Here is a 25,228-nt window from a genome sequence, read left to right as displayed (position 1 = left end):
AGTCACTCAGTCACTCAGCTAGTCACTCAGTCACTCAGCTAGTCACTCAGTCACTCAGTAACTCAGTCACTCAGTCAGTCAGTCACTCAGTCAGTCAGTCACTCAGCTAGTCACTCAGTCACTCAGTCACTCAGCTAGTCACTCAGTCACTTACCTAGTCACTCAGTTACTTAGCTAGTCAGCTAGTCACTCAGTCATCATGGACTCCTTCAAGAACATGGTTCCTCAGGTGAGCTAGTCACTTACCTAGTCACTCAGTCACTCAGTCACTCAGTCACTCAGCTAGTCACTCAGTCACTCAGTCACTCAGCTAGTCACTCACCTAGTCACTTAGCTAGTCACTCAGTCACTCAGCTAGTCACTCCGTCACTCAGTCACTCACTCAGTCACTCAGTCACTCAACTAGTCACTCAGTCACTCAGCTAGTCACTCAGTCACTCACTCAGTCACTCAGTCACTTAGCTAGTCACTCAGTCACTCTGCTAGTCACTTAGCTAGTCACTCAGTCACTCAGCTAGTCACTCAGTCACTCACTCAGTCACTCAGTCACTCAGCTAGTCACTCAGTCACTCAGCTAGTCACTTAGCTAGTCACTCAGTCACTCAGCTAGTCACTCAGTCACTCAGCTAGTCACTCAGTCAGTCAGCTAGTCACTCAGTCACTCAGTCACTCAGTCACTTAGCTAGTCACTCAGTCACTTACCTAGTCACTCAGTCACTCAGTCACTCAGTCACTCAGCTAGTCACTCAGTCACTCAGCTAGTCACTCAGTCACTCAGTCACTCAGTCACTCAGCTAGTCACTCAGCTAGTCACTCAGTCACTCACTCAGTCACTCAGTCACTCAGTCACTCACCTTTTCATTGTGTCTGTGTGTCTGTGTGTGTGTGTAACTGTGTGTGTGTAACTGTGTGTGTGTGTAACTGTGTGTGTGTAACTGTGTGTGTCTGTGTGTGTGTGTAACTGTGTGTGTGTAACTGTGTGTGTCTGTGTGTGTGTGTAACTGTGTGTGTGTAACTTTGTGTGTGTAACTGTGTGTGTGTGTGTGTCTGTGTGTGTGTGTAACTGTGTGTATGTAACTGTGTCTGTGTGTAACTGTGTGTGTGTAACTGTGTGTGTGTGTAACTGTGTGTGTTTGTAACTGTGTGCGTGTGTGTGTCTCTCTCTGTGTGTGTAACTGTGTGTGTGTGTCTGTGTGTGTGTCTGTGTGTAACTGTGTGTGTGTAACTGTGTGTGTAACTGTGTGTCTGTGTGTAACTGTGTGTGTGTAATTGTTTGTGTGTGTAACTGTGTGTGTGTCTCTCTCTATGTGTGTAACTCTGTGTGTGTGTCTGTGTGTAACTGTGTGTAACTGTGTGTGTGTGTGTCTGTGTGTGTAACTGTGTGTGTAACTGTGTGTGTCTGTGTGTGTGTGTAACTGTGTGTAACTGTGTGTGTGTAACTGCGTGTCTGTGTGTGTAACTGTGTGTGTGTAACTGTGTGTCTGTGTGTGTGTAACTGTGTGTAACTGTGTGTGTGACTGCGTGTCTGTGTGTGTATCTGTGTGTGTAACTGTGTGTGTGTAACTGTGTGTGTATGTCTCTGTGTCTGTGTGTGTCTGTGTAACTATGTGTAACTGTGTCTGTGTGTGTCTGTGTAACTGTGTGTAACTGTGTCTGTGTTTGTCTGTGTGTGTGTGTAACTGTGTCTCTGTGTGTGTTTGTGTGTGTAACTGTGTGTGTGACTGTGTGTGTGACTGTGTGTGTCTCTGTGTGTATGTGTGTGTGTCTGTCTGTGTCTGTGTGTCTCTGTGTGTAACTGTGTGTGTGTATGTGTATATCTGCGTATGTAACTGTCTGTGTGTGTGTGTCTGTGTGTGTCTGTGTAACTGTGTGTGTGTCTGTGTGTGTGACTGTGTGTGTGTGTGTGACTGTGTGTGTGTGTGTGTATCTGTGTGTAACTGTGTCTGTGTGTGTCTGTGTGTGTATCTGTGTGTAACTGTGTGTGTGTCTCTGTGTCTGTGTGTGTGTGTATCTGTGTGTTACTGTGTCTGTGTGTGTAACTATGTGTGTGTGTCTGTGTGTGTGTCTGTGTGTGTCTGTGTGTATCTGTGTGTGTCTGTGTGTGTCTGTGTGTGTCTCTCTGTGTGTGTAACTGTGTGTGTAACTGTGTATCCGTGTGTGTAACTGTGTGTGTGACTGTGTGTGTGTCTGTGTGTGTGTCTGTGTGTCTGTGTGTGTCTGTGTGTCTATGCGTGTGTGTAACTGTGTGTGTGTAACTGTGTGTGTGTAACTGTGTGTGTAACTGTGTGTGTCTGTGTGTGTGTAACTGTGTGTGTGTAACTATGTGTGTGTGTGTGTGTAACTGTGTGTGTGTCTGTGTGTGTAACTGTGTGTGTGTAACTGTGTGTCTGTGTGTGTGTAACTGTGTGTGTGTAACTGTGTGTGTGTTTGTAGCTGTGTGTGTGTTTGTAACTGTGTGTGTGTAACTGTGTGTGTGTGTGTCTGTGTGTAACTGTGTGTAACTGTGTGTGTGTGTAACTGTGTTTGTGTGTGTAACTGTGTGTGTCTGTGTGTGTGTAACTGTGTGTGTGTGTAACTGTGTGTCTGACTGTGTGTCCGTCTGTGTGTGTCTGTGTGTGTAACTGTGTGTGTGTAACTGTGTCTGTGTGTAACTGTGTGTGTATGTCTCTGTGTCTGTGTGTGTGTATCTGTGTGTAACTGTGTCTGTGTGTGTCTGTGTGTGTGTAACTGTGTGTATCTGTGTGTCTCTGTGTGTGTGTCTGTGTGTGTAACTGTGTGTGTGTAACTGTGTCTGTGTGTAACTGTGTGTGTGTATCTGTGTGTAACTGTGTCTGTGTGTGTAACTGTGTGTGTATGTCTCTGTGTGTGTTTGTGTGTGTGTGACTGTGTGTGTGTCTGTGTGTCTGTGTGTGTGTGTGTGTGACTGTGTGTGTATCTGTGTGTCTGTGTGTGTGTATCTGTGTGTAACTGTGTGTGTGTGTGTAACTGTGTCTGTGTGTGTAACTGTGTGTGTAACTGTGTGTGTGTCTGTGTGTGTGACTGTGTGTGTATGTGTCTGTGTATATCTGTGTGTAACTGTGTCTGTGTGTGTGTGTATCTGTGTGTAACTGTGTCTGTGTGTGTCTGTGTGTGTGTGTAATTGTGTGACTGTGTGTGTAACTGTGTGTAACTGTGTGTGTGTAAGTGTGTGTGTATGTCTCTGTGTCTGTGTGTGTGTATCTCTGTGTGTAACTGTGTCTGTGTGTGTGTGTGTGTGTAACTGTGTCTGTGTGTGTCTGTGTGTGTGTGTGTAACTGTGTGTGTGTGTAACTGTGTCTGTGTGTGTAACTGTGTCTGTGTGTGTGTGTGTAACTGTGTGTGTGACTGTGTGTGTCTCTGTGTGTCTGTGTGTGTGTGTAATTGTGTGACTGTGTGTGTAACTGTGTGTAACTGTGTGTGTGTAAGTGTGTGTGTATGTCTCTGTGTCTGTGTGTGTGTATCTCTGTGTGTAACTGTGTCTGTGTGTGTGTGTGTAACTGTGTCTGTGTGTGTCTGTGTGTGTGTGTGTAACTGTGTGTGTGTGTAACTGTGTCTGTGTGTGTAACTGTGTCTGTGTGTGTGTGTGTGTAACTGTGTGTGTGACTGTGTGTGTCTCTGTGTGTCTGTGTGTGTGTGTGTCTGTGTGTGTGTAACTGTGTGTGTGTGTGTAACTGTGTGTCTGTGTCTGTGTGTGTCTGTGTGTGTGTGTGTGTAACTGTGTCTGTGTGTGTCTGTGTGTGTCTGTGTGTGTGTGTATAACTGTGTGTGTATGTCTCTGTGTCTGTGTGTGTAACTGTGTGGGGAGCGATAGTGTAGCGGTTAGCGCTACGCTGCGCTATGAACCTGGCGACCCGGGTTCGATTCCCGCTCACGGCCAACACCAGTGACGATTATCTGAACCGGTCCCGGGCCTCCCCTAGGTCGACTCAGCCTCAAATGAGTACCTGGTGCGGTGTGTAAACATTGCCACTAGGGAGACAAAGGCGGTCGGGCGTGGTGCTGGCCACCCACCCCCTCGTGTACCGTTCCGGCCTTCATAGGTGCTCGCTAACAGCACTTGCCCCTACAGTCTGTTAAGGCTATATGGGGGATCTTTGTCTTTATCTTTGTATGTCTCTGTGTCTGTGTGTGTAACTGTGTGTGTGTCTGTGTGTAACTGTGTGTGTGACTGTGTGTGTGTCTCTGTGTGTCTGTGTGTGTGTATCTGTGTGTAACTGTGTGTGTTTGTGTAACTGTGTGTGTGACTGTCTGTGTGTGTGTGTAACTGTGTCTGTGTGTGTCTGTGTGTGTCTGTGTGTCTGTGTGTGTGTAACTGTGTGTGTGTGTAACTGTGTGTCTGTGTGTGTGTGTGGCTGTGTGTGTAACTGTGTGTAACTGTGTGTGTGTGTGTAACTGTGTGTGTATGTCTCTGTGTGTGTTTGTGTGTGTAACTGTGTGTATCTCTGTGTGTCTGTGTGTGTGTGTGTCTGTGTGTAACTGTGTGTGTGTAACTGTGTCTGTGTGTGTGTAACTGTGTCTGTCTCTGTGTGTGTGTGACTGTGTGTGTCTCTGTGTGTCTCTCTGTGTGTGTGTGTCTGTGTGTAACTGTGTGTGTGTAACTGTGTGTGTGTAACTGTGTCTGTGTGTGTGTAACTGTGTGTGTCTCTGTGTGTGTATAACTGTGACTCTGTGTGTCTGTGTGTGTAACTGTGTCTGTGTGTGTGTGTGTAACTGTGTCTGTGTGTGTGTGTAACTGTGTGTGTCTCTGTGTGTGTATAACTGTGTGTGTAACTGTGTGTGTATCTGTGTGTCTGTGTGTGTGTGTATAACTGTGTGTATCTCTGTGTGTGTCTGTGTGTGTGTGTCTGTGTGTAGCAAGCGCTTGTGATCCGCGAGGGAGAGAAGCTGCAGATCAACGCCGTGGAGGTGGTGGCCGGCGACTTGGTCGAGATCAAGGGCGGAGATCGAATCCCGGCTGACCTGCGAATCATCTCGGCCCACGGCTGCAAGGTAGAGACACGACACAAAGACTCAGAGACACAGAGACACACAGAGATACAGAGAGACACACAGAGACACACAGAGACACACAGAGACACAGAGACACACAGAGACACACAGAGACACACACAGAGACACACAGAGACTCACAGAGACACACAGAGACACACAGAGACACACACAGAGACACACAGAGACACACAGAGACACACAGAGACACACACAGAGACACAGAGACACAGAGACACACAGAGACACAACGCGGTGGAGGTGGTGGCCGGCGACTTGGTCGAGATCAAGGGCGGTGACCGAATCCCGGCTGACCTGCGAATCATCTCGGCCCACGGCTGCAAGGTAGAGACACACAGAGACACACAGAGACAGAGACACACAGAGACACTCACAGAGACACACAGAGACAGAGACACACAGAGACACACTTACAGAGACACACAGAGACACACAGAGACACAGAGACACACAGAGGCACACAGAGACACAGAGACACTCTTACAGAGACACAGAGACACTCTTACAGAGACACAGAGACACTCAAAGAGACACTTACAGAGACTCAGAGACACAGAGACACACAGAGACACAGAGACACAGAGACTCACAGAGACACAGAGACACTCACAGAGACACAGAGACACACAGAGACACACAGAGACACACAGAGACACAGAGACTCACAGAGACACACTTACAGAGACACTTACAGAGACACACAGAGACACAGAGACCCTCTTACAGAGACACAGAGACACTCACAGAGACACACAGAGACACAGAGACACTCTTACAGAGACACAGAGAGACACAGAGACACTTACAGAGACTCAGAGACACAGAGACACTCTTACAGAGACACAGAGAGACACACAGAGACACTTACAGAGACTCAGAGACACAGAGACACTCTTACAGAGACACAGAGACACTCACAGAGATACTCAGAGACACAGAAACACTCACAGAGACACACAGAGACACTTACAGAGACTCAGAGACACAGAGACACTCTTACAGAGACACAGAGACACTCACAGAGACACTTACAGAGACTCAGAGACACAGAGGCACACTTACAGAGACACACAGAAACACTCACAGAGACACTTACAGAGACACAGAGACACAGAGACTCACAGAGACACAGAGACACAGAGACACACAGAGACACACAGAGACACACAGAGACACAGAGACGCTCTTACAGAGACACACAGAGACACACAGAGACTCAGAGACACACAGAGACACACTTACAGAGACACAGAGACACTCACAGAGACACACATAGAGACTCAGAGACACAGAGGCACACTTACAGAGACACACAGAGACACACAGAGACACACAGAGACACTTACAGAGACTCAGAGACACAGAGACACTCACAGAGACACACAGAGACACTTACAGAGACACACAGAGACACACACACTCACAGAGGCACACAGAGACACACAGAGACTCAGAGACACAGAGACACTCTTACAGAGACACAGAGACACTCACAGAGACACACAGAGACACAGAGACACACTTACAGAGACACAGAGACACTCACAGAGACACTTACAGAGACTCAGAGACACACAGAGACACACAGAGACACACAGAGACACACCGAGGCACACTTACGGAGACACACAGAGACACACAGAGACACTTTTACAGAGACACACAGAGACACTTTCAGAGACACAGAGACACTCACAGAGACACACAGAGACACACACACAGAGACACACAGAGACACTTACAGAGACTCAGAGACACAGAGACACACTTAAAGAGACACACAGAGACACTTACAGAGACACACAGAGACACACAGAGACACACAGACTCACAGAGGCACACAGAGACACACAGAGACTCAGAGACACAGAGACACACTTACAGAGACACACAGAGACACAGAGACACACTTACAGAGACACACAGAGACACAGAGACGCTCTTACAGAGACACAGAGACACTCACAGAGACACACAGAGACACACAGAGACACAGAGACACACTTACAGAGACACACAGACTCACAGAGACACAGAGACACTCTTACAGAGACACAGAGACACTCACAGAGACACACAGAGACATAGAGACACACTTACAGAGACACAGAGACACACAGAGACACGTACAGAGACACAGAGACACACTTACAGAGACACACAGAGACACAGAGACACAGAGACACACACAGACACACAGAGACACACACAGAGACACACACAGAGACACTCACAGAGAGACACTAACAGACACACTGAGACACACAGAGACACAGAGACACACAGAGACACACAGAGACTCAGAGACACAGAGACACACTTACAGAGACACACAGAGACACACAGATACACAGAGACACACTTACAGAGACACAGAGACACAGAGACTCACAGAGACACACAGAGACACACAGAGACTCAGAGACACAGAGACACACTTACAGAGACACACAGAGACACTTACAGAGACACACAGAGACACACAGACTCACAGAGGCACACAGAGACACACAGAGACTCAGAGACACAGAGACACACTTACAGAGACACACAGAGACACACAGAGACACAGAGACACACTTACAGAGACACACAGAGACACAGAGACACTCAGAGACACAGAGACACACAGAGACACACAGAGACACACAGAGACACACAGAGACTGAGAGACACAGTTCACACTTACAGAGACACACAGAGACACTCAGAGACACTCAGAGACACTCAGAGACACACAGAGACACTCAGAGACACAGACACACACAGAGACACAGACACACACAGAGACACACAGAGACACGCACAGACACACACAGAGACACACACAGAGACACACAGAGACACACAGAGACACACACAGAGACACACACACAGACACACACAGAGACACACACAGAGACACACACAGAGACTCACAGAGACACACAGAGACACACACAGAGACACTCACAGAGACACTCACAGAGACACACAGAGACACACAGAGACACTCACAGAGACACAGAGACACACAGAGACATACACACAGAGACACACACAGAGACACTCACAGAGACACTCACAGAGACACACAGAGACACTCACAGAGACACAGAGACACACAGAGACACACAGAGACATACACACAGAGACACACACAGAGACACACACGGAGACACACACACAGACACACACAGAGACACACAGAGACACTCACAGAGACACTCACAGAGACACAGAGGCACTCACAGAGACAAAGAGACACTCACAGAGACACAGAGACACTCACATTGTCTCTGTCCCCGATGTGTCTCCCTGCAGGTGGACAACTCGTCCCTGACGTGTCTCTGACTCCGCTGTGTCTGTGTCTCTGCTGTGTCTCTGTGTCTCCGCTGCCTCTGTGTCTCTGTCCCCGCTGTGTCTCTGTCCCCGCTGTGTCTCTCTGCAGGTGGACAACTCGTCCCTCACGTGTCTCTGTGTCTCTGTGTCCGCTGTGTCTCTGTGTCTCTGTCCCTCACGTGTCTCTCTGCAGGTGGACAACTCGTCCCTCACGTGTCTCTGTGTCTATGTCCCTCACGTGTCTCTGTGTCTCTGTCTCCGCCGTGTCTATCTGTAGGTGGACATCTCGTCCCTGACGTGTCTCTGTGTCTCTGTCCCCGCTGTGTCTCTGTGTCTATGTCCCTCACGTGTCTCTCTGCAGGTGGACAACTCGTCCCTGACGTGTCTCTGTCCCCGCTGTGTCTCTGTGTCTCTGTGTCCGCTGTGTCTCTGTGTCTCTGTCCCTCACGTGTCTCTCTGCAGGTGGACAACTCGTCCCTGACGTGTCTCTGTGTCCGCTGTGTCTCTGTGTCTCTGTCCCCGCTGTGTCTCTGTGTCTATGTCCCTCACGTGTCTCTGTGTCTCTGTCCCCGCTGTGTCTCTGTGTCTATGTCCCTGACGTGTCTCTGTGTCTCTGTCCCCGCTGTGTCTCTGTGTCTATGTCCCTCACGTGTCTATGTCCCCGCCGTGTCTCTCTGTAGGTGGACAACTCGTCCCTCACGTGTCTCTGTGTCTCTGTCCCCGCCGTGTCTCTCTGTAGGTGGACAACTCGTCTCTGACGTGTCTCTGTGTCTATGTCCCTGACGTGTCTCTGTGTCTCTGTCCCCGCTGTGTCTCTGTGTAGGTGGACAACCAGTCCCTGACGTGTCTCTGTATCTCTGTCCCTCACGTGTCTCTGACTCCGCTGTCTCTGTGTCTCTGTCTCCGCTGTGTCTCTCTGCAGGTGGACAACTCGTCTCTGATGTGTCTCTGTGTCTCTGTCCCCGCTGTGTCTCTGTGTCTATGTCCCTCACGTGTCTCTGTGTCTCTGTCCCCGCTGTGTCTCTGTGTCTATGTCCCTCACGTGTCTCTGTGTCTCTGTCCCCGCTGTGTCTCTGTGTCTATGTCCCTGACGTGTCTCTGTGTCTATGTCCCCGCCGTGTCTCTCTGTAGGTGGACAACTCGTCCCTGACGTGTCTCTGACTCCGCCGTGTCTCTGTGTCTCTGTCCACGCTGTGTCTGTGTCTCCGCTGTGTCTCTGTCCCCGCTGTGTCTCTGTCCCTGCTGTGTCTCTGTCTCCGCCGTGTCTCTCTGTAGGTGGACAACTCGTCCCTGACGTGTCTCTGTGTCTATGTCCCCGCCGTGTCTCTCTGCAGGTGGACAACTCGTCCCTGACGGGAGAGTCTGAACCTCAAAGTCGCTCCCCAGAATTCACGAACGAGAACCCCCTGGAAACCAAAAACATCGCCTTCTTCTCAACAAATTGTGTCGAAGGTGACACTCACACACACAGTGACACATACAGACATACATACACTCACTCACAGACACACAGACACAGTGACACACACACACATACACAGTGACACTCACAGACACACAAACACACACAGTGACACTCACACACAGTGACACTCACACACACAGTGACACACACAGACACACACATACTCACAGTGACACTCACACACAGTGACACTCACACACACAGTGACACACACAGACACACACATACTCACAGTGACACTCACACACAGTGACACTCACACACACAGTGACACACACAGACACACACATACTCACAGTGACACTCACACACAGTGACACTCACACACACAGTGACACACACAGACACACACACACTCACAGTGACACTCACACACAGTGACACTCACACACACAGTGACACACATATACACAGACACACAAACACACACAGTGACACACACACAGTGACACACACACAGTGACACTCACACAGACATACACAGTGACACTCACAGACACACAGTAACACACACACACAGTGACACACACACAGACACATACACAGACACACACACACAGTGTTACACACACACACACAGTGACACACACACACAGTGACACACACACAGTGACACTCACACACACACACAGACACACACAGACACAGACACACACACAGACACACACACACAGAGTGTCACACACACACACAGACACACACACACAGAGTGTCACACACACACACAGACACACACACACAGAGTGACACTCACAGACACATACAGACACACACAGACACACACATACACACACAGTGACACACACACACACAGTGACACACACACACAGTGACACACACATACACACAGTGACACACACACACACTCACACACACACAGTGACACATACAGTGACACTCACACACACACAGTGACACACTCACACACACAGTGACACACACACAGTGACACACACATACACAGTGTCACACACAGACACACACACAGTGACACACAGTGACACACAGTGACACACACACACACAGTGTCACACAGTGACACACACACAGACACACAGACACATACATACACATAGATACACACACAGACACACACACAGACACACACACACACAGACACAGTGACACTCACAGACATACACAGTGACACTCACAGACACACAGTAACACACATATACACAGACACACACAGTGACACTCACACACACACATACAGACACATATACACAGACACAAACACACACACACAGTGACACACACAGTGACACTCACACACACACACACAGTGACACTCACACACACACAGTGACACTCACACACACACAGTGACACACACACACAGACACACACAGACAGACACACACACAGACACACACACAGTGACACACACACAGTGACACACACAGACACATACACACACAGTGACACTCACACACACACACAGTGACACACACAGACACAAACACAGACACAGTGACACTCACACACACACAGTGACACACACAGACATACACACAGTGTTACACACACAGTGACACTCACAAACACACAGTGACACTCACAGTGACACTCACAGACACATACAGACACATACACACACAGTGACACACACACACAGACACAGTGTCACACATACACGCACAGTGACACACACACAGTGACACACACACATACATACACATACATACACACACAGACACAGACACACACACACACAGTGACACACACATACACACAGACACACACACACACACAGACACAGTGTCACACACACAGTGACACACATACACACAGACACACACAGTGACACACATACACAGACAAATACACACACACAGTGTCACACACACATACACTCACACACAGTGACACACACACAGACACACACACAGTGACACTCACACATATACATACACTCACACACAAACACACAGTGACACACACAGACACACACACACAGACACACACACACAGTGACACTCACACACACACACAGTGACACACACACACAGTGACACTCACACACACACAGTGACACACACAGACACACACACACAGACACACACACACAGTGACACTCACACACACACACAGTGACACACACACACACAGTGACACTCACACAAACACACAGTGACACACACAGTGACACACACACACAGACACACACACACACAGTGACACTCACACACACACACAGTGACACACACACAGTGACACTCACACAGTAACACTCACACACACACACAGACACACTCACACACACACAGACACACACACAGTGTCACACACACACAGTGACACTCACACACACACACAGTGACACTCACACACAGACACATACACACACAGTGACACACACAGACACATACACACAGACACACACACACACAGTGACACACACACACATACACACAGTGTCACACACACACAGAGTGACACTCACACACATACACACACACAGTGACACACACACAGTGTTACACACACACACTGTGTTACACACACACACAGTGACACACAGTGTCACACACACAGTTACACACACACAGTGACACACACACACATACACACACACAGTGTTACACACACACAGTGTTACACACACACACAGTGACACACAGTGTCACACACACAGTTACACACACACACACACAGTGACACACATACACACTCACACACAGTGTCACATATAGTTTCACGCATACACACACATACACAGTGTCACTCACACACTCAGTGTCACACACACATACAGTGTTACACACACAGTGTCACACACAGACACTCACACACACACAGACAGACACACATACAGTGTTACACACACAGTGTCACACACAGACACTCACACACACACAGACAGACACACATACTGTGTTACACACACAGTGTCACACACAGACACTCACACACACACAGACAGACACACACAGTGTTACACACACAGTGTCACACACAGACACTCACACACACAGACACACACACACAGACACACACACAGCGTTACACACACAGACACACACACAGACACACACACACAGTGTCACACACAGACACACACACAGTGTCACACACAGACACAGTGACACACACAGAGACACAGTCACACACACACAGACACACACAGACACAGTCACACGCAGTGTCACATACACAGTCACACACACAGAGCACACACACACACACACAGTGAAACACACTCACACACATACACACACAGTCACACAGTGTTACACACAGTTACACACACACACAGACACACACACACAGACACACACACACAGACACACACACAGACACACACACACCCACACACACACACAAACTCACCCACCCCCTCACCCACTCACCCCCCCCCCCACCCACCCACTCACCCCCCCCACCCACCCAACTACCCAACCACTCACCCACTCACTCACTCACCCCCACACCCAACCACCCACTCACTCACCCACTCACTCACCCACCCATTCACCCACTCACTCACTCACCCACTCACCCACCCACTCACCCACCCACTCACCCACTCACCCACTCACTCACCCACCCACCCACTCACTCACCCACTCACTCCCCCACCCACTCACCCACTCACCCACTCACTCACCCACCCACCCACTCACTCACCCACTCACTCCCCCACCCACTCACCCACCCACTCACTCACCCACTCACTCACTCACCCACCCACTCACTCACTCACCCACCCACACACCCACCCACTCACCCACCCACTCACCCACCCATTCACTCACCGACTCACTCACTCACTCATTCACTCACCCCCCCCACCCACTCACCTCCCCCACCCACTCACTCACTCACCCACTCACTCACCCACTCACCCACTCACTCACCTACTCACCCACCCACTGACCCACTCACTCACCCCCCCACCCACCCACTCACCCACCCACTCACCCACTCACTCACCCACCCACCCACTCACTCACCCACTCACTCCCCCACCCACTCACCCACCCACTCACTCACCCACTCACTCACTCACCCACCCATTCACTCACCCACTCACCCACTCACTCACTCACTCGCTCACTCACCCACCCACTCACCCACTCACCCACTCACTCACCGACTCACTCACTCACTCATTCACTCACCCCCCCCACCCACTCACCTCCCCCACCCACTCACCCACTCACTCATTCACCCACCCACTCACTCACTCACCCACCCACTCACCCACTCACCCACCCACTCACCCACTCACTCACTCACCCACTCACCCACCCGCTCACCTACTCACTCACCCACTCACTCACCCACTCACCTACTCATTCATCCACCCACCCACTCACCCACTCACTCACCTACTCACCCACCCACTGACCCACTCACTCACCCCCCCACCCACCCACTCACCCACTCACTCACCCACTCACTCCCCCACTCACCCACTCACTCACCTACCCACCCACCCACTCACTCACCCACTCACCCACTCACTCACTCACTCACCCACCCACTCACCCACCCACTCACCCACCCACCCACTCACTCACCCACCCACTCACCCACCCATTCACCCACCCACCCACTCACCCACTCACTCACCCACCCACTCACCCCCCCCACCCACTCACCCACTCACCCCCCCACCCACTCACCCACTCACCCACCCACTTACTCACCCAACCACTCACCCACTCACCCACTCACTCACCCCCACACCCAACCACCCACTCACTCACCCACTCACTCACCCACCCATTCACCCACTCACCCACTCACTCACTCACCCCCCCACCCACCCACTCACCCCCCCCCCCACACCCCCCACACCCCCCCACACCCCCCCCCACCCCCCCACCCACCCCCCCCCACCAGGCACGGCACGAGGGGTGGTGGTTAACACTGGCGATCGTACCGTGATGGGGCGAATCGCCACCCTCGCCTCGGGCCTAGAGGTCGGACGAACGCCCATCGCAGTCGAAATCGAACACTTCATCCACATCATCACCGGCGTGGCAGTCTTTCTCGGAGTCTCGTTCTTCGTGCTCTCGCTCATCCTGGGCTACAACTGGCTCGAGGCAGTCATCTTCCTCATCGGGATCATCGTTGCCAACGTACCCGAGGGCCTGCTCGCCACCGTCACCGTGAGTTGTGGGTGGGTGGGTGGGTGGTTGTGTGGTTGTGGTTGTGGTGTGGGTGGTGGTGATGGTGGTGGTGGTGGTGGTGGTGATGGTGGTGGTGGTGGTGATGGTGGTGGTGATGGTGGTGGTGGTGATGGTGGTGGGTGGTGATGGTGGTGGTGGTGGTGATGGTGGTGGTGATGGTGGTGGTGGTGGGTGGTGGGTGAGGTTTCTCATCGTCAACATCGCGGCGAATGCTCGCTCGCTCACTCACCCACACACCCACCAACTCACCCACTCACCCACCCACCCACTCACCCACCCACTCACTCACCCACCCACTCACTCACTCACCCCACCCACTCACTCACTCACCCACACACTCACTCACTCACACACTCACCCACTCACTCACCCCACCCACTCACTCACTCACTCACACACTCACCCACTCACTCACCCACTCACTCACCCACTCACTCACTCACCCACACACTCACTCACTCACTCACCCACCCACCCACCCCACCCACCCACCCACCCACCCACTCACCCACCCACCACCCACCCACCCACCCACTCACCCACCCACTCACTCAACCACTCACTCACCCACTCACCCACTCACCCACCCACTCACCCACTCACTCACCCACTCCCTCACCCACACACTCACTCACCCACTCACTCACTCACCCACTCCACCCACTCACTCACTCACCCACCCACCCACTCACCCACCCACTCACTCACCCACCCACCCACTCACTCACTCACCCACCCACTCACTCACCCACACACTCACCCACTCACTCACCCACCCACTCACTCACACACTCACTCACCCACCCACTCACCCACCCACTCACCCACTCACTCACCCACTCCCTCACCCACACACTCACTCACCCACTCACTCACTCACCCACTCCACCCACTCACTCACTCACCCACCCACCCACTCACCCACCCACTCACTCACCCACCCACCCACCCACTCACTCACTCACTCACCCACCCACTCACTCACCCACACACTCACCCACTCACTCACCCACCCACTCACTCACCCACTCACTCACCCACTCACCCACTCACTCACCCACCCACCCACTCACCCACTCACCCACACACTCACTCACTCACTCACCCACTCAACCACCCACTCACTCACTCACTCACCCACCCACTCACTCACCCCACCCACTCACCCACTCACTCACCCACTCACCCACCCACCCACCCACTCACCCACCCACTCACCCACCCACCCACTCACTCACCCACCCACCCACCACCCCACCCACCCACTCACCCACTCACTCACTCACTCACCCACACACTCACTCACCCACACACTCACCCACTCACTCACTCACCCACCCACCCACTCACCCACCTACTCACTCACTCACCGACTCACTCACTCACTAACCCACCCACCTACTCACCCACCTACTCACCCACCCACTCACCCACCACCCCACCCACCCACCCACCACCCACTCACTAACCCACCCACCCCACCCACCACCCACCCACCCACCACCCACCCACCCACTCACCCACCCACCCCAGGTGTGCCTGACGCTGACAGCCAAGCGCATGGCCAAGAAGAATTGCCTGGTGAAGAATCTGGAGGCAGTGGAGACACTGGGTTCCACCTCCACCATCTGCTCGGACAAGACGGGGACTCTGACACAGAACCGAATGACTGTGGCACACATGTGGTTTGATAACCAGATCCACGAGGCGGACACTACAGAGGATCAGTCAGGTACTGTGGTAGTGGTGGTGGTGGTGATGGTGGTGGTGATGGTGGTAGTGGTGGTAGTGGTGGTAGTGGTGGTGGTAGTGGTGGTGATAGTGGTGGTGGTGGTAGTGGTTTGATAACCAGATCCACGAGGCGGACACCACAGAGGATCAGTCAGGTACTGTGGTGGTGGTGGTGGTGATGGTGATGGTGTTAGTAGTGGTGGTGGTAGTGGTAGTGGTGGTGGTGGTGGTGGTAGTGGTGGTAGTGGTGGTGGTAGTGGTGGTGATGGTGGTGGTAGTGGTGGTAGTGGTAGTAGTGGTGGTGATAGTGGTAGTGGTTTGATAACCAGATCCACGAGGCGGATACCACAGAGGATCAGTCAGGTACTGTGGTGGTGGTGGTGGTAGTAGTAGTGGTGGTGGTAGTGGTGGTAGTGGTGGTAGTGGTAGTAGTGGTGGTGGTGGTGGTAGTGGTGGTGGTAGTGGTGGTGGTAGTGGTGGTAGATGTGGTAGTGGTGGTGATAGTGGTGGTGGTAGTGGTGGTAGTGGTTTGATAACCAGATCCACGAGGCGGACACTACAGAGGATCAGTCAGGTACTGTGGTGGTAGTTGTAGTGGTAGTGGTGGTGGTAGTGGTGGTGGTGGTGGTAGTGGTGGTAGTGGTGGTGGTGGTGGTGAAGGTGGTGGTGGTGGTGGTAGTGGTGGTGATAGTGGTAGTGGTTTGATAACCAGATCCACGAGGCGGACACCACAGAGGATCAGTCAGGTACTGTGGTGGTGGTAGTGGTGGTGATGGTGGTGATGGTAGTGGTGGTAGTGGTGGTGGTAGTGGTGGTAGTGGTGGTGGTAGTGGTGGTAGTGGTGGTGGTAGTGGTGGTGGTGATGGTGGTGGTAGTGGTGGTGGTGGTAGTGGTGGTAGTGGTAGTGGTGGTGGTAGTGGTGGTGGTAGTGGTAGTAGTGGTTTGATAACCAGATCCACGAGGCAGATACCACAGAGGATCAGTCAGGTACTGTGGTAGTGGTGGTGGTAGTGGTGGTGGTAGTGGTGGTAGTGGTGGTGAAGGTGGTAGTGGTAGTAGTGGTGGTGGTGGTAGTGGTGGTGATGGTGATAGTGGTAGTGGTGGTGATAGTGGTGGTGGTAGTGGTGGTGGTGGTGGTAGTTGTGGTGGTGGTGGTAGTGGTGGTAGTGGTGGTGGTGGTAGTGGTGGTAGTGGTGGTGATGGTGGTAGTGGTGGTGTGTGTCTCTGTGTGTCTCTGTGTGTCTGTGTGTCTCTGTGTGTGTCTGTGTGTGTCTGTGTGTGTCTGTGTGTCTCTGTGTCTCTCTGTGTCTCTGTGTGTCTCTGTGTGTCTGTGTCTCTGTGTGTCTCTGTGTCTGTGTGTGTCTCTGTGTCTCTAGGCCTGGCCTTCGACAAGAGTTCTGCTACATGGACAGCCCTAGCTCGAGTTGCGTCTCTCTGTAACCGTGTCTCTGTGTGTCTCTGTGTCTCTGTGTGTGTATCTCTGTGTGTCTCTGTGAGTGTCTCTGTGTGTCTCTGTGTGTCTGTATGTTTCTGTGTCTCTGTGTGTCTCTGTGTGTGTCTGTGTGTCTCTGTGTGTCTCTGTGTCTCTCTGTGTCTCTGTGTGTCTCTATCTGTCTCTGTCTCTCTGTGTGTCTCTGTGTGTCTCACTCTGTGTCTCTCTGTGTGTGTCTAGGCCTGGCCTTCGACAAGAGTTCTGCTACATGGACAGCCCTAGCTCGAGTTGCGTCTCTCTGTAACCATGTGTCTGTGTGTCTCTGTGTGTGTCTCTGTGAGTCTCTCTGTGTCTCTTTGGGTCTTAGTCTCTGTGTGTCTGTGTGTCTCTGTGTCTCTGTGAGTGTGTCTGTGTGTCTCTGTGTGTCCATGTGTGTCTATGTGTGTCTCTGTGTGCCTGTGTCTCTGTGTGTGTCTCTGTGAGTCTCTATGTGTTTCTGTGGGTCTTAGTCTCTGTGAGTCTCTGTGTGTCTCACTGTGTGTCTCTATGTGTGTGTCTAGGCCTGGCCTTCGACAAGAGTTCTGCTACATGGACAGCCCTAGCTCGAGTTGCATCTCTCTGTAACCGTGTCTCTGTGTGTGTCTCTGTGTGTGTCTGTGTGTCTCTGTGTCTATGTGTCTATGTCTAGGCCTGGCCTTCGACAAGAGTTCTGCTACATGGACATCCCTAGCTCGAGTTGCGTCTCTCTGTAACCGTGTGTCTGTGTGTCTCTGTGTGTGTCTCTGTGAGTCTCTATGTGTCTCTGTGGGTCTTAGTCTCTGTGTGTCTCTGTGTGTCTCACTGTGTGTCTCTCTGTGTGTGTCTAGGCCTGGCCTTCGACAAGAGTTCTGCTACATGGACAGCCCTCGCTCGAGTTGCGTCTCTCTGTAACCGTGCCGTCTTCAAGGGAGGCCAGGATGGACTCCCCATCCTCAAGGTAGAATAAACACGACATCAACATCACCATCGTCATCACCATCATCATCACTAGCATCATCATCGTCATCACTAGCATCATCATCGTCATCAAGGTAGAATGAACACGACATCAACATCATCATCATCACTAGCATCATCATCATCATCCTCAAGGCAGAATAAACACGACATCAACATCATCACCATCATCACTAGCATCATCATCGTCATCAAGGCAGAATAAACACGACATCAACATCACCATCATCATCACTAGCATCATCATCGTCATCAAGGTAGAATAAACACGACATCAACATCATCATCATCACTAGCATCATCATCGTCATCATCATCATCACCATCCTCAAGGTAGAATAAACACGACATCAACATCACCATCATCATCACTAGCATCATCATCGTCATCTAGGTAGAATAAACACGACATCAACATCATCATCATCATCACTAGCATCATCATCATCGTCATCATCATCATCATCATCCTCAAGGTAGAATAAACACGACATCAACATCATCATCACTAGCATCATCATCGTCATCAAGGTAAAATAAACACATCATCATCACCATCGTCATCATCATCATCATCATCACTGGCATCATCATCAACATCGTCATCATCATCATCACTAGCATCATCACCATCATCATCACCATCAACATCGCCATCATCACCATCCTCAAAGTAGAATAAACACAACATCACCATCATCACCATCAACATCATCGTCACCATCATCATCATCGTCATCAACAATATCACCATCATCACCATCATCATCTTCCCCATCAACATCACCATCATCATCAACATCACCATCATCACCATCCTCAAGGTAGAATAAACACGACATCAACATCACCATCATCATCAACATCACCACCATCACCATCATCACCATCATCATCGTCATCATCATCACCATCACCATCATCGACATCAACATCACCACCATCATCACCATCATCATCAAAATCAACATCATCATCACCATCATCACCATCAACATCACCGTCATCACCATCACCATCTCTTTGTCTCTCTCTGTCACTTGGTCTCTCTGTCTCTCTCTGTGTGTCTCTCTGTCTCAGTGTCTCTCTGTGTCTCTAAGTGTCTCTCTGTCTCTTTCTGTGTCTCTCTGTGTCTCTCTCTCTGTCTCTCTCTGTGTGTCTCTCTCTCTCTGTGTGTCTCTCTGTCTCTCTGTGTGTGTCTGTCTCTCTCTGTCTCTCTCTGTGTGTGTCTCTTTGTGTCTCTGTGTCTCTCTCCGTGTATCTGTGTCTCTCTCTCTCTCTCTGTCTCTGTGTATCTGTGTGTGGCTCTCTGTGTCTCTGTGTCTCTGTGTGTGTGTGTGTCTCTGTGTCTCTCTTTGTCTCTGTATCTCTCTCACTGTGTCTCTGTGTCTCTCTCTCTCTGTGTCTCTGTGTGTGTCTCTCTCTGTGTCTCTCTGTATCTCTCTGTCTCTCTCTGTGTGTGTCTCTCTCTGTGTATGTCTCTGTGTCTCTGCGTGTGTCTCACTGTGTCTCTCTGTGTGTACTTAGAGAGACGTGGCTGGTGATGCAACTGAGTCTGCACTCCTCAAGTGTATCAAAGTCTCTGTGTCTCTCTCTGTGTGTGTCTCTCTCTGTCTCTGTCTCACAGTGTCTCTGTCTCTCTGTGTGTCTCTGTGTGTCTCTCTCTATGTCTCTCTGTGTGTCTCTGTGTCTCTCTGTGTGTCTCTCTTTCTGTCTCCCTGTGTGTCTCACTGTGTCACTGTGTGTCTCTGTGTGTGTGTCTCTGTGTGTCTCTCTGTCTCACTGTGTCTCTGTGTGTCTCTCTGTGTCTCTGTGTCTCTCTGTGTCTCTCTGTGTTTCTCTGCGTCTCTATGTGTCTCTGTGTGTCTCACTGTCTCTGTCTCACAGTGTCACTGTCTCACTGTGTGTCTCTGTGTCTACGTAGCGAGACGTGGCTGGTGATGCGAGTAAGGCTACACTCCTCAAGTGTATCGAGGTCTCTGTGTCTCTCTGTGTCTCTCTTTGTGTCTCCCTGTGTGTCTCACTGTGTCTCACTGTGTCTTACTGTCTCACTGTGTCTCTCTGTGTCTCTCTCTGTCTCTGTGTCTCACTGTGTCTCTGTGTGTATCTCTGTGTCTCTGTCTCACTGTCTCACTGTGTCTCTGTGTGTCTTTGTGTCTACGTAGCGAGACGTGGCTGGTGATGCGAGTAAGTCTACACTCCTCAAGTGTATCGAAGTCTCTGTGTCTCTCTTTGTGTCTCTCTCTGTGTGTCTCTGTGTCTCTCTGTGTGTCTCTCTCTCTGTCTCTCTGTGTCTCTCTGTGTCTCTCTCTGTCTCACTGTGTCTCACTGTGTGTCTCTGTGTGTCTCTACGTAGCGAGACGTGGCTGGTGATGCGAGTCAGTCTGCACTCCTCAAGTGTATCGAGGTCTCTGTGTCTCTCTGTGTCTCTGTGTGTCTCTATGTGTCTCTGTGTGTCTCTCTGTGTCTCACTGTGTCTCTGTCTCTCTCTGTGTCTCTGTGTCTACGTAGCGAGACGTGGCTGGTGATGCGAGTAAGTCTACACTCCTCAAGTGTATCGAGGTCTCTGTGTCTCTCTGTGTCTCTGTGTGTCTCTATGTGTCTCTGTGTCTCTCTCTGTGTGTGTCTCTCTCTGTGTCTCTGTCTCACAGTGTGTCTCTGTGTGTCTCTACGTAGCGAGACGTGGCTGGTGATGCGAGTAAGTCTGCACTCCTCAAGTGTATCGAGGTCTCTGTGTCTCTCTGTGTCTCTGTGTGTGTCTCTGTGTGTCTCTGTGTCTCTCTCTGTGTGTGTCTCTCTCTGTGTCTCTGTGTGTCTCTCTGTGTGTCTCACTGTGTCTCTCTCTGTCTCACTGTGTCTCTGTGTGTCTCTCTGTCTCACTGTGTCTCTGTGTGTCTCTCTGTCTCACTGTCTCTCTCTGTGTGTGTCTCTCTGTGTCTACGTAGCGAGACGTGGCTGGTGATGCGAGTCAGTCTGCACTCCTCAAGTGTATCGAGGTCTCTGTGTCTCTCTGTGTCTCTGTGTGTGTCTTTCTGTGGCTCTGTGTCTCTCTCTGTCTCTCTCTGTCTCACTGTCTCTCTCTGTGTGTGTCTCTGTCTGTGTCTACGTAGCGAGACGTGGCTGGTGATGCGAGTCAGTCTCCACTCCTCAAGTGTATCTCTCTGTGCCTCTGTGTGTCTCTGTGTCTCTCTCTGTCTCTCTCTGTCTCACTGTCTCTCTGTGTGTGTGTCTCTGTGTGTGTCTACGTAGAGAGACGTGGCTGGTGATGCGAGTAAGTCTACACTCCTCAAGTGTATCGAGGTCTCTGTGTCTCTCTGTGTCTCTGTGTGTCTCTATGTGTCTCTGTGTCTCTCTCTGTGTGTGTCTCTCTCTGTGTCTCTGTCTCACAGTGTCTCTGTCTCACTGTGTGTCTCTGTGTCTACGTAGCGAGACGTAGCTGGTGATGCGAGTGAGTCTACACTCCTCAAGTGTATCGAGGTCTCTGTGTCTCTCTGTGTCTCTCTTTGTGTCTCCCTGTGTGTCTCACTGTGTCTCTCTCTGTCTCACTGTCTCTGTGTGTCTCTCTGTGTGTCTCTACGTAGCGAGACGTGGCTGGTGATGCGAGTAAGTCTACACTCCTCAAGTGTATCGAAGTCTCTGTGTCTCTCTTTGTGTCTCTCTCTGTGTGTCTCTGTGTCTCTCTGTGTGTCTCTCTCTCTGTCCCTCTGTGTCTCTCTGTGTCTCTCTCTGTCTCACTGTCTCACTGTGTCTCACTGTGTCTCTGTGTCTACGTAGCGAGACGTAGCTGGTGATGCGAGTGAGTCTGCACTCCTCAAGTGTATCGAGGTTTGCATGGGCTCCGTGAAGGAGATGCGGGAAAAGAATCACAAAGTGGCCGAAATCCCCTTCAACTCCACCAACAAGTACCAGGTGGACAGCCATACTTCACCACTCTGGTCACGCCTGGCGATTGCTCACTCTGTCTCACACTCACTCACTCAGTCACTCACTCAGTCACTCACTCACTCAGTCACTCAGTCATTCACTGACTCACTCAGTCACTCAGTCATTCACTGACTCACTCAGTCACTCAGTCACTCAGTCACTCAGTCACTCAGTCACTCACTCACTCAGTCACTCACTTACACACTCAGTCATTCACTCACTCACTCACTCAGTCACTCACTCACTCACTCAGTCACTCACTCACTCACTCACACAGTCACTCACTCAGTCACTCACTCAGTCACTCACTCAGTCACTCACTCACTCACACGCTCACTCACTCAGTCACTCACTCACTTACTCTGACACACACTCACTCACAATCACTCAATCTCTCACACACTCATACGCTCAATCACTCACACACTCACTCAGTCACTCACACACTCACTCACTCACACACTCACTCACTCACACTCACTCACACCCACTCACTCACACACTCACCCACTCACCCACTCACTCACACACTCACTCACACACTCACTCACTCACCCACTTACACACTCACTCACACACTCACTCACTCACCCACTTACTCACCCACTCACTCACACACTCACTTGCACGCTCACTCACTCACTCACACACTCACACGCTCACAGTGAGTGAATGAGTGAGTGCCTGCATCCCTCCACGGATGTTCGTCTTCGGTGGGGGCATAAGTAACCACGACCACCATTCCTCGCCTCCGGTTGATGGGAAGGCGAGCCCAAAGTAGCCTGGGGCTTACAGCTTCCCACACCTCACCGCCACGCTCCCACGCCCCCTTCATTATTTTGTTCAAAAGAAGACCCACACCCTGTTGTTTGGCAGTCTGCTGCCCCGAGTAGAGGACTGTCCACCCCTCATGGTGGCAGGAGCCAGAGCCGGTCCACCGGACCTCCTGAATGCCACAGAGATCCAGGCGGTACCGGTCCAGCTCCCGACAGAGGAGTGGCAGCCTCTCCTCCGCAGTGAGCGTTCGAACATTCCACGTGGCCACACGTAGTGGCTTTTCGTTGTTTCTGGAGGAGCCCCGAGGGTTGAGATTCAATCTCCTGGCTCCGCCAATTGGGGTTTGGCCAGGAGACGGCATAGACGCCTGGCCCCCCGGGGCCTCCGGCACAAGCTTATTAGTTAGATATTTTAGTCGTGGTTTAGTGGTAATTAATTGAAGGTGGAGGGGTTACCAGCCCCTCGCACCCGTCCAGAGCCCCCGTTTAGCCCCTGTGATGGACACAGACGCCATGAGGGGAGGAGCCAATCGGAATTGGCCCTCCCCCCACAGCATTGTCCACGACAGAGTTGCCCGTCCGGCACCGCGAGGAGGTAGGGGGTTGTTTTGCCGGACACACAGACACAGACACACACACACACCTACACACACACACCTACACACACACACAGACACACACAGACACACACACACTCACTCTCTCACTCATTCACACACTCACTCACTCTGTCTCACACTCACTCTCATGCTCTCTGTCTCACTCTGTGTGTCTCCCTCTCCGTCTCTCACCATTTCCCTGTGTCTCACCATCTCCCTGTCTCTCTCTCTCTCTCACTCACTCTCATCATCTCTGTGTGTCTCTCTCTCTGTCTCTCTCTCCATCTCTCTCCATCTCCCTGTCTCTCCCTGTCTCTGTCTCTCTCCATCTCCCTGTCTCTCTCTCTCTCTGTCTCTCTCCCTGTCCCTGTTTCTCCCTGTCTCTCACCATCTCCCTGTCTCTCTCTCCCTGTCTCTCACTCACTCTCATCATCCCTGTCTCTCTCCCTGTCTCTCTCCCTGTCTCCCTGTCTCTCTCTCTGTCTTTCTCCCTGTCTCCCTGTCTCTCTCCCTGTCTCTGTGTCTCTCTCACCATCTCCCTGTCTCTCTCACCATCTCCCTGTCTCTCTCACCATCTCCCTGTCTCTCTCCCTGTCTCTCTCCCTGTCTCCCTGTCTCTCTCCCTGTCTCTCTCCCTGTCTCTCTCCCTGTCTCCCTGTCTCTCTCACCATATCCCTGTCTCTCTCACCATCTCCTTGTCTCTCTCACCATCTCCCTTCTCTCTTCCTGTCTCTCTCCCTGTCTCTTTGTCTCTCTCACCATCTCGCTGTCTCTCTCCCTGTCTCTCTCACCATCTCCCTGTCTCTCTCCCTGTC

At 51.3% G+C, this 25,228-nt stretch overlaps 1 protein-coding gene across 1 annotated transcript in view; it reads left to right on the top strand.

Moving 5' to 3' along the window:
* The window catches only part of LOC142905335 (sodium/potassium-transporting ATPase subunit alpha-3-like), a 141,950-nt gene that overhangs the window by 71,802 nt on the left and 44,920 nt on the right, over positions 1-25,228 (top strand). The window contains exons 7-12 of the mRNA XM_076064795.1: positions 4,873-5,007; positions 9,684-9,801; positions 14,666-14,934; positions 16,489-16,687; positions 18,985-19,094; positions 22,889-23,023. Coding sequence (XP_075920910.1) covers positions 4,873-5,007; positions 9,684-9,801; positions 14,666-14,934; positions 16,489-16,687; positions 18,985-19,094; positions 22,889-23,023 — 966 coding nt within the window. The remainder of the gene's footprint in view (positions 1-4,872; positions 5,008-9,683; positions 9,802-14,665; positions 14,935-16,488; positions 16,688-18,984; positions 19,095-22,888; positions 23,024-25,228) is intronic.

This window comes from Petromyzon marinus, unplaced genomic scaffold, assembly GCF_048934315.1.
Source record: "Petromyzon marinus isolate PM22_M1 ecotype Great Lakes invasive population unplaced genomic scaffold, UKy_Petmar_22M1.pri1.0 PM_Scaffold_74, whole genome shotgun sequence".
Taxonomy (NCBI): Eukaryota; Metazoa; Chordata; class Hyperoartia; order Petromyzontiformes; family Petromyzontidae; genus Petromyzon; species Petromyzon marinus.
Note: the sequence above shows the minus strand (reverse complement) of the source record. Positions and strands in the feature narration are given on the sequence as shown.